Consider the following 11944-nt stretch of genomic DNA (forward strand, 5'->3'; position numbering starts at 1 on the left):
TATTAAAATTTTTGACAACAGGTTACCAAAATAATTGAAAACCATAAAATCTGATTTTTAGTTTTTCGGCAAATAGCTAAAAATTAAGAATGGAAACAAAAAACTGACAACTTAAACAAACGTCTTTTAATAATCTGTTTCTTCACTGTGCAGAAACAGAAATAAAAAACAAAAAACAACAACGATACCAAATAGGCCCTTAGTTTCTTAGTATTGCCCTTCTGTTTTCTCTACCTTCAAAACAATCAATCATAATCAAGTTTTGTTCTATTTATTTTCTTTGAATCTTTCTTAGAACAGGTTAATAAACAAGAGTTCAGGATATGGTGCTTATTCAAACTTGATGCGCATTATTGCATTAACAGGCGAAGGTGTAAGGCGAGGTGTTTTATCGTCTGCGAGGTGGGGCATAAGCATTTTAGGGCTGTATTTTTTCAAAATAATTAATAAATAAAATAAATTTATATATAGTATAAAAATGAGAAAAAAATGTAAAATAATGGAGAAAAAAATAAAAACATAATTCTTAAGTATCATATAGTCCAATTTTAGCTAACAAACTCAAACAATGCACGTTAAAAAATAAGCGTGAGCCATAAAATTACAAAGAAAGAGAAAAAGCCAAATTAAAGCATCACAATGTCTCATCATCCAAGATCCTAAGAATCTAAATCTAAATCAACAAAGTTCAAAAGGATCTATCAAGGTCTTCATCAAAGTCCTCGTCTTCATCAAACTTATCTATAGTAGGAGTTCTTCCGCTTATAAATTCCCCCTCTCCCACTTCAACATCATTGTCTTCTTCAATTGTGAACAATGTTGGCCTCTTGCCTCTTGAATGTCTAGATATTTAGGAGTTAGGAGAAATGAAGAATTATAAATTATTAGATTCAAAAATGACCATTGATATGTACATACTCAAGTTCTCTCAATAATCACTAATCTTCCTTTTGTTAGGAATTATAGAATGCAAGCAACCAAAAGCTTGTGTTGCTTAAGCATTATCTCCTTCAAAAGCTACCATGGGCAAAGCTCTATTAAGATCGAATTCAAAGAGATTTTCATCATCAAACCAAGAAGTATCTTTTAGGAGGACAGGTTCTTCCTTCTCGGTGATCCACTCATCATGTGAAGCTACTTCTTCCACTTATATTGGATCATAATTTTGTCTTCTTCTCAGAGCTCTCTCCCTTAGTTTGGTGTTGTATTTCACATAAACTAGAGCATTCAATCTCTTGTGCTTTAATCTATTCCTCTTTTTTGTATGAGTCTACAATTGAGTTTAAGCCATTTAAATTTTTTGATATTAGAAAATATTTTCATAGTTGAGTGAAATGATAATAACATGGAATTTGTAAGAACTAAGAACCTGCTCAAATGTGTTCCAATTCCTCTCACACCCACTAGCACTACATGTCAGGCTAAGAACAAGAGTAGTAAACTTCATCAATTTTGGGGTTTTTGTCCCAAAACGCTTCCACCAATCAGCTATAAAAGAAGAAACATATATCTAAGTTCTATGTTATAAGAAGAAACAAGGATACAATACTACTAATTAACTAATTTTTATTGTAGCATTATTTTTACCTAGTCTTCTCAATATTCTAGAGTCAATAGCCACTTGAGTCCCAAATTCTCCTCGTGCATTATCAAACAAATCCAATTGGATGTTTGCAGCTAGCCTCTCCTTATTTCTCAATATTCTATCCATGTATTCAACTAATCTTTTCTTCACTTCTTCACAATTAGAGAAGTTCTCCTTATAACGCAATTGGGGATTTAGATAATATCCCGCATCATGTAAAGGGTGATGAAGTTGTGGAGTCCATCTATCATCTATTTTTCTCTAAATGGGTCAATACTTACTAGCATTTCTAGAAAAAAATTGCAGCAATTTTTTCCTTCGTCGAATCCATCAACTCATAGATAAACCCCTTAGCTGGTCTTTCCTCAGAATCAACTTCCCTTAGAATGCACACAAGAGGGACAACACACTTGATAACATAAGGCACGAGAGGTAAAAAATGTTGGTCAAATAAAACAATTGAGCGAGTAATTATACCTTCATGCATTTTTGCATATGTAGAAGTGCACCACATCTCCGAAGAGAACATACATTGAAGGCCTCGCTTTTGTCTGTAATTTCTTTGAAGTGTCAAAAATGCATTAGCAAAGCGCGTCTCCACAGGGTGGATGAATTCTTTGTTGTTGGTGAAATGCTTCCTCATTATTGCAAGTGCATAGGAATGATTATAAATAAATTTCATAATTTGCTTAGCTTTTAGGATTGTGGTTGCATGGATCTTCAATTTTGCAATATCTTCCAACATGAGATCCAAACAATGTGTAGCACATGGAGTCCAATAGAGCTTCTTCCTCTTTTCCATAAGCTTCTTTCCACCATTTATCATGTTCTTTGCATTATCAATTATCACCTGCACAACATTCTCCTCACCAACTTCCTCAATCACCTCATCCATATACTTAAACATCAAATCACCATTTTTTATAGGATCAGAAGCATCAATGGATTTTAAAAACCATGTACTAGCAGGACTATTCATAAGGAAATTATTCAAGACTCTTGAACACCCATCAATCCATCCATCAACCATGATAGAACATCCATATTCCTTCCAAGCTTTTTGTGCTCTTTCAATATGCCATCGATGTCTTTCACTTCATCTTTAAGGATCCATGTCCTCCTCTCTTGCATAGATGGAGGCTTGAAATTTGGCCCGTAATTAGCAATACCGTCCACCATAACACACCAATATATGTCATCTATCAAACTAAATGGTAAAGCAATATTGAACACACAACGGCCAACTTTCCTACACACTTCATTTCGCTCTTCTTTCTATTTTGAGTTTAGAGTGACTTGTTTGGTCAATAAAGATGCGAGCTTATCCATTGGACCTCTAGCCCTAGGATTAAGGCCACTCCCACTATTCTGTTGCTCAAGATCTCCAACTAATGGAGAAGTAGCACTCTGAGTCCCTCCTCTTGGACCCATCCCAATCTCTTCAAGAAGATGGTTTCTTTTACACTTCTCTTCTTGGAATTTTTCAAGAGCGATCTTCCACTCATCTCTCATGTTTTGAGGAGCTTTTGGGGAAGGTTTCATTCCCTTCCTTGTACCAGCCAAATGATGTTTAAATCTTGTGACAGTCCCATTACAAGTTTGATCACAAAATTTGCATCTAAAATATTTTTTCTCCATCAACTTCTTTTATGTATTTCCAAACAAATCTTTTTTCTGCCCTTTGATTCACCTTCAGACATGTTTTTGTCTATTGAACAGGAACAATCAGCAGTTGCAGCAGGAAATTAAAACTGAAAATTGAAAAATGAAAAGTGAAACTGAAAACAAATCAAAAGCAGCTGCGGCTTACCTTGACTTTTAGAGACACTGGCAGAGAGTCTCCTGAGAGTCTGCTACGAACAGCACTGGAGAGAGAGGGTCAAATACTTGAATCAGTTCGAGGAGAGACCTCAGACTGAGAAGAGACCTAAAAGCAGAGAAGCTGTAGGGGGTTGCGGAGAGAGATGAGAGGCTGTAGAGGGTTGCTGGGGAGAGACGAGAGGTCCGAATGGGTCGTCAGAGAGAGACGAGACATCGGAGAGAGACGAGAAGCTGGAGGATTCATCAAAGACAGATGCAAGCTTGGAAGAAAGAAGACCATCGTCGAGATTGGGGGGGGGGGGGGTTGATGCTCGTCAAAGTCTTAACAGTTCTTTTTATTTGTTTGGTTTTTTTTTAATATTTTAAATATTAGTCTGCTCCCAAAAGGCGCATGCCTTCCCATATGAGGCATAAAAAGCGCCCCTTTTGTCTTTAGGTGTACGCGTTCTCCCTTGAGGTGTACACATTTTAGGAATTGCGCCTTTCAAGTTACGCATTGGGGCGTTTTATGCTCAAAATGAGGCGCGCCTCACGAACGCCTTTTAAAACACTGGTTTATTTATTTATTAATTTTAATTAAATAAATGTGAAAGGCAATAAAATGAGAAAGTCACCATAAGAGAATCTTTTTAATAAAAACGCGATGGTAAAAAAATTATTATCCTAGAACCATGTTGTTGTATGATTGACTCAAACTCCCTATACCATTGCCTAGGTGCTTGCTTCAAGCTATACAGACTCTTCTTTCACTTTCAAACTAGATTTACCTTTCCTTTCACCTAAAAATCCTTTGGTTGTTCGATGTAGATTTCTTCTTTCAAGTCACCATGAAAAAAAATTCATTTTTCTTGCTCATCTGCTCTTATCTCCAAACCCACACTAGTTGCCTTTTCTTGCCATCTACTCCATCTCCAAACTCAACATAGTTGCCAAACTAAGTAATACTTTAATTAATGACATCTTAATAATTGGAGAAAAAATATCATCAAAGTCAAGTCCTGATTTCTGACTAAAGCCTTATTACTAGCCTTGTACTTGGTGTGTCTGAACTATTCTCTTCCATATTCAATCTTTCTTAATAAATCTCTTGCCCTTAGGCAACTTTACTAGCTCTAATGTGTGCCTTTTCATGTATTGATTTCGCTTCTTCGTGCATAGCCTTCAACAACTTGTCTCTATACTCGTGTTATGGCCTCTTGATAGCACTCTGGTTCTCCTTCATGCAAGTCATACATATTCATGTGGTGAATACGTACTTGAGGATCAGTCATCCCTCAATGATCTCCTCAGCAATATTGAATGAAAAATTTGTGGCATTATGTTCTGTAATTGGCTGCTCATCTCGCTTAATTACCTTATCACTGGTTTTGGTGGATCACCTGTATCACCTGTATCAACTTGATCTTCATGTAAATCTTCAGCCTGATATAAACTCCAGGAAGAACTATATTCAAACTGACCAAGTCATCACCTTGTACCTTTGGATTTTCAACAATTTTCTGAGTGTCTTTTTAATGTTCAAGTCTTCAACAAGTACAACAGCTGTGCTTTAGATTCATTTCATCTCAAGTGGATCATACAACCTTTATCCAAAGTTATTATGTCAAAGATGCATTGCTTTTTTCCCTTTTTTTTTTTTTTGGCATTTTTCTTACATCAAGCTTCGGCCTCTCATCCTTAGGAATACACACAAAAGCTTTTTGCAGCCAAACAATTTCAACTGTAGGCAACATCTTTCCTTAACCCCTTAAAAGAATTTTGTTTGGCCAAAATCGTATTGGCAGTGATGTCATATGCCAAGGCAACACTTGGATAACGTGTTGTAGGATATCCTTGGTGGGAATATTCAGTCTATGTGGCTCAGTAGGCAGCATAGTACTTTCTTGGATGCCTTAATTGATCCTTAAGAATGATCAAGGTTGGACATGGATTGTGCTATGTTTAGGTACTGTGGGTATAATATTTTGGAATATGTTGCACATTGATGAATATTGCAGTATGGTTGTTGTTATGTTTGAATTTATCATGATTGCATGCAGCAAATGTGCCTGCAAGGTTACTTGCACATCCCATCATTTAGACATTTTTGGGCGGCACAAAAAAAGAACATGAAATTTGAAATGGCATGGTAGTTACTTGTAGACTTGCATTTGCCCTGTGTTTTGGGAAGAATTTGTGGGTCTCCTCATACAATTGCCATAGAATCCATGCTGCAGACGGAAAATGGTTAGAAGGAAATTGTGTGCCTTGATGGCACTTGCTGGCTGCATCTAGCAGGTCCTATGGGGATGTGAATGCAAATCTTAGATAGTTGAGGATGTCAACAGTTGACAAATGTATAGACCTTCAATATGTTAAGACACCAATGGGATTCATTTTGTGGCTTTCCTACATACATGGGTGAGGGTACATAAAGGTAAGTGTTGGAAGGTGCTACTCCTGTAATATCTTGTTCATGGGATGTGCGTTTCTTCACTACAATTTTTCCAATATTGGTTATTCAATGAGCCTACTGGGGAGTTAGCTGAACCAAGTCAGGACCTGGTGCCATCACAAAGTAAAAAATTCTTGGGGAAAATTTAAGCCACCTGATTTTCATGCTTAGTGCCTCACTCTAAAAGGATCTTGCTGCTTAACATGTGATGACATGTTCTCACTCTCTCTATAGAGTCATGTTCTCTTTTGTGCCAAACCATTTAGCATACGAGTTTTAGGAGGAGTTGTGCTGAGTGCCTTGAGCTCTCTTGTACTTATCAAATGATCCTAAATATTCACCATTATCATATGATTAGATGCATTTCTGTCTCTTTTTCAACATTAATTGAATATTGCTAAAACACATCCAACAGATGGTCTTTGGCGTTCAAGGAGTAAACTCACACCTTCATAGAATAATCATAAATGAAAGTAATAAAATACAATGCATCACCAAACGTTTCAATTTTCATAGAACCACAAACATCTAAATGTCCTAAAGTCTAAAATATTATGCTTTCTAGATGGAGGAATTTTTTTTGAGGCGAACTTATGTTGTTTACCAGTCAAACAATCTTCATAAATCTTTAAAGGCACACATTTCATTTTTGGAAGAAGCCTTTTCCTAACTAGAAAATTAAGTCCTTTCTCACTTATATGTCCAAGCATATTTTCCACGACTCTAAAGGTACATCACTCTCAACTGCCTAAATCATACCCTTGCGGAGCTTTACTTGCATCAAGGTAAAACACTTCTTTAATTTGGCAACAATTATAGATCCTTTAATAAGTTTTCACTATCCATCACTGCAGCTGTTGTAGCACCCCTCACCTCAAGCTTCTTTGCAAAGATTAAGTTCAATCTAATATCTTTAATAGATCTCATATCTTTGAGAATTAACTTGCTACCGTTGTTAGTTTGCATGTACCTCATCATCAAAGGAAATTTTCTTGAAGGCTAACTAATTTAAAATTCCTTGCGTTTTATTCAAATCGTCAGTAATCATCATCCTTATATTTCAATTCCTAAGATTTTTATTGTACACAATTTATCTCTCAGCCAACTTTGTCCAATGTGAGAGTGTATCAATGCCAATCACATGGTTATGGACATTGTCATCAACCCATTGCTGAATATAACTGCATATTTATCTATTTAACAATTTCCACGCTTCTTTAATGTTTGGTCAACCCACCAAGAATAGAAGCATGATAATTTTTACAAGAAAGAATGTCCTCCATTTTTCTATACCAAATATGATAATTATTCCGATTCAAACTAATCATTCTATGAGCTTTCACCTCTATCGCTACACACGAACCAACTCTGATACCACTGATGAGGAAAGGGGTAGGAGATAATGGTTGAAACACAATAGTTCTAGATCATCATTCCCCCTTTCAATTCAACACTTGGTAGAAAAATCAATGATCAAATATCAAAATGATCAACAATCAAGAGCACAAAATCAGCCATTAAGAAGACAGTAATTTTTATGTGGAAAACCTGTTAATGTGAAAGGAAAAACCACAGGATTGCTTCCAATTAATGAGAGGCATATATCAACTATAATAATAAGGAACAATAAATCTTGGCAGCCAATATAATCTAATCTTCGCCAACAAGTTGGAACCAAATAAGAATAAAATGTGGAGAGGTCTCATCCAAAATTACAGGCTGCTGTCCCAATGATGAAAAGTAGCCCTAGAATCACGAATATTCTGCTCAGGCCCCTTCAACCAGAATCAACCAGAATTTTTAGCAACCTTTTTTCCTTTCACTCTCTATCGTCTTAACGATCCCAAGGCATGCACGAATCAAAGCTTCCAGCAAGATTTTGTCTTCCCAAAGAATTGAGTTTGCTTCTCCAAAGATCTCTGCTTGTTTTCCAAAGAAAATCACAAATATGTTATCGAATCACACCAACCAAGTAGGCCACCACAATATCATCTTCCACTTTGAGCATAGACCAAGACATCCAAGTGGACCATTTCGAATATATATAGGCCATCCTTAACATAGAAGGGAAGAGCGACAAGCTTGATTCTACTTAGGCCTAGTATAAAGATGTGCAATGCAAGTACACATGTTTACACACACATACTAATTGCACATGCATACACATATATGTCTATAGATAAGTCATGTTTATGCACAAAATAATCATACAATATAATACATCAAGTGAACAACAATAAAATTATCGTCAAATGTGAAGAAAAGGCGGAAGAGAAATCTTAATTGTATGAATGTAATAGCTAAGTTACTATTGGGAGATGTGGAGTGTCATTTTCAAAAACCTAAGGGAGTGTTAATACATTTCACACAAAAATAAAAGATAATTTCTAGGAATTGGAGAATTTTATTATTAATGTCAAAGATTTGATCATGTAAATCTAAAGCATGCGACAACGACCTCACAATCGATAAATGCCTTAAAGCAAAGCCTTTCCTTGAAAAGTCATTTTTTCCGCAGTTGGAGGCCCACTGGGCCTAAGCTACACAAGGTAGCCCATCTCCCATTTTGTGCCCATTCTTACCCCCTCCAAAGGTTAGAACCTGAGACAAAAGTTTCCAGCTCTATCTGTTGGATGTTCCTTGGGGGAGTTGAAAAGTCATTCTTAACTACAACATACTAAAGATACTCTAATTCTCACACAAAATAGGGAAAATCTCAAAAGACCAACAAAAAAGGGCTCTAAACTCCATAAATTTCGTTGTTCTTTAATACAACCCTCATCAATACATCCTCCCGATGCACTTTTGAGAGCCACAATAACAATCCTTCCTCTTTAAATTTCCATTGCTATCACAAACTTGACCCACCATATAATTGTAATTATAAGTCAACTCTTGTAATATAGATATGTTCTTAATAGCAAATAGCATTATGTGAGGCAGTCTCTTGTCATCATGATCATAAAAGATACCTTGTGCATAAAGGTTAGGTGAACAACTGGGGTTGATAAATCTTCCAACATTCCCAACCTCTACGACATCTAGGGTGTAGCCCCCATTGTCACCATGATTATTACCAAGATCAAACAAATACTCGTCATCGCTAGTTTTTTTATCAGCTTCCTCATCTAAAAGCAACTCTCCTACATACTCACATATGAAGCTTCCACCAGGGATGTATGCTTTGTGATCTAACACCCCAATCCCTTGATTCAGTTATGAAGATTTCCGGTGGATATATGGTACCCAGTTGGCTCAATCTGTTCTGACAAGATGAAGGGCACTTGCAAGACAGTCCACACTCAAAAGTGAAGGGCTTTGCTTTAGTAATGCACCCTTTGGAATTATATGGGATCTCTCCACCATTCTTAAATACACATGGATACTTGCTAGAATATGAACATTCATCAACACAATTGCAACCAGTAGGTGTGGACTTGTTATGCCACTTTGGATATGTGTTATGTTGGTAATGTAATCAAAAGATGGAGGTTTGTCATCATCCGAAGTATTCACTGCGTAGATTGGCTTCTTCTCTTTGCCTTGGGGAATGTCATTCACAAATACTTCTGCGTAACTCGGAATTTTTTGATTCTTTCATGAATTTGAGCAGAGTGACTTCCAGTTGCCATGCTATTCTTTTTAATCTAAAATAAAAACTAGTTTGCGGAATTTTCCTCTTTCTTGCCAATAGTCATCAACATAAGACAGCCCGTCGTAAATATAGGTTGTCGAAGTCTTCTTATTGCTTATACCCTTAAAGAAATGCACCTTCGAAAGATGAACACCACTGATAACTCTTAGGGGACTTTTTGCAAACATACTATTCCTCAATGCAAGGTTTCCTCGTTCAAGTTTTTGATCTTGAGGGTTCTATCTCCTCCTATGGCAGGATTTCCACCCTGACCAGACTATATTAAGACATTAGAGGATACCATATCATTGGCATAGCGGCCTGAAGCCACAATACTAGTTTCCAAAATGGTTCCATCTTTGACCGTAGTATCGATTCCTCTGATAAATTGACAATGAAGGCCTACAATGACCAGCTCTGCCCTAAATTAAACCATATCAGCAACTTCAATGCCAGGAACAGTTCCTAATAATTGTTCACTTGTGCTAGCCCATTTCCCCTGCATCTTGAGAAGCATTGCTATTTCCACATAGATCATTCAAGGACTATTTGCATGCTTTGTCTTTGCTGCCAGCTGCTGTAGCTCCATGTATGTCTCTTGGAACATATCACTGCTGTCATTACTTTATGGCAGTAAAAATCATTGAACTGATTTGGCTGTGATCTGTGATCCTAATTTCTTCTGTAGCGTGAAAAACTTCCAACATAAGTTCTGAATTTTACTTTCTGAGAACCTGCAGGAATATCATGACTGGGATTACTTTCTGGAGTTTTCAAAGGTAGAAAACTTTCAGGCTTGGCAGGAACTAGGACCCTGGTTTGATCTGGTTGCTTGCCATCATGTTCTTATTTGAATGCAACTCTTTGAGAAATTAACAGATAGCAGCATTATTCTCTTCAGTCTTCATCCTTTGTTCCCCTTCGTAAAGTGCAAGTGCCCCACATCCTCGTGGAAATGAACAGTTAGCATAGAGCTTTGGTTGCTTAAAGCTTGTACGAAAATGGTAGCCTCCATCTTCGAGCAACTCTTGCGGAAAGGAAATCCCAGCTGGGTTCTTCTCTTCAATCCTCAAGCTTGTTCTCCTGCAATGTCAATAGCAAGTGCCCCAGAGCCTTGTGGAATTGAAGGGTTGGCGTTGAGCTTTGGGTGGTTGAAGTTTGCTGGAAAACAATGGCCATAATCTTTAAACAACCCATTGTTGCGTTTCTTCATAGAGTGATTTCCAACAGCATTAGTCATTCATGCCTCTGAACAATATGCCATCTAACTCTCCAATCCCCAAGAATTGAAAGACTCAGTCCTGTATATAAACAAACTATACTCAAATGTACCAAAGTTTTGTTTTGTGTATGATTATTGGTCCTACAAAATGGCACTATGACAAACACCAAAAATTAGTTTTAAACATTTTATGAGCCATTTCCATAAGCTCAAAACGTTCATCCGAGTATTTTGAGCTAAACAGAGTATTGATAATTTGGTTTTAAAAAAATTGTAGAACGCCCATAAATTTTTATAAGTTATTTGTTTTTATGTCAATGTTTAAAATGAGAGTTAAATTGTTTACTAAGAAGTTCTATGCAATGTCGAATTTGAAGCTTTGGAGTTGAACAAAATATCAAGCAATAAAAATAAGGTCAACAAAATAGTTGTGAAAGTCTGGCAGAATTTGATGTACTTTATAGAGAGAGTGTAGATTCAAGGACCTTGGGTGCCTAATAAAACACAAAAATCAATATATTTAAATTTGTGCAAGAATAAATAAGGGTTAGGGCCCCATGATCATCTATATGAATCCTTTGTATACTCTATGCTCCTAAACGCGACTCTAAACAATACTTGTCGACTAGATCTCCCAAATTTCTTGATATGATATTTCATAAGGCCTATTCAGAGGACAATAACCCATGAAAATCTTGTTACTTATGCTATTTTATCACCAAAATTAAATAAGCATACAAAAACACAAAGAAACAAAAGAGAAATGATTTTGTAAATATGTATATATATATATATATATATTTATATTATGACTAGATCACAAGGTAAACTGCCTGCATACCCTTAGAAGAGGGATTAAATCATTTGTAGTTTCCAAAACTATTTTTAAGTTGACTTGAAAATATTTTTGAGTTTTTGTTGAGAAAATCCTTGAATTTTGAAAAAAATCAACATTTTTATAGGAAAAAAATTATATACTTTTTTTCTAGAAGATAACCTTAAAAACTCGAACTTTGAAAGTAAAATTCTTTTCAGAAAAAATTAACCTTTTATCTATCCTAAAGTTGCATCATGGATAATCATCTTAAAAAGATACTTTTTTTTTTTCTTTCTCTACAATGAAAATTTTGATATTTTTTTGAATGAAAAACCATAAAGCTTACCTTAAAAATGTAGAATTAAAAAAAAAAATTGTTTTAAAAAATATGTTCAAAAGCTACTTAATGAACAATCATTTTAGAAAACTCG

At 35.9% G+C, this 11944-nt stretch overlaps 1 protein-coding gene across 1 annotated transcript; it reads right to left on the reverse strand.

Annotated features, from left to right (window-relative positions):
• Window positions 1–8621: 8621 nt before the first annotated feature.
• Window positions 8622–10012, reverse strand: LOC131160982 (histone-lysine N-methyltransferase, H3 lysine-9 specific SUVH5-like). The gene is given in 5 exon segments (XM_058116848.1): window positions 8622–9020; window positions 9022–9300; window positions 9303–9434; window positions 9612–9706; window positions 9709–10012. Coding segments are annotated over 5 exon segments (1209 nt in total).
• Between the last annotated feature and the right edge of the window lie 1932 nt (window positions 10013–11944).

Source organism: Malania oleifera, chromosome 7, assembly GCF_029873635.1.
Source record: "Malania oleifera isolate guangnan ecotype guangnan chromosome 7, ASM2987363v1, whole genome shotgun sequence".
Lineage (NCBI taxonomy): Eukaryota > Viridiplantae > Streptophyta > Magnoliopsida > Santalales > Ximeniaceae > Malania > Malania oleifera.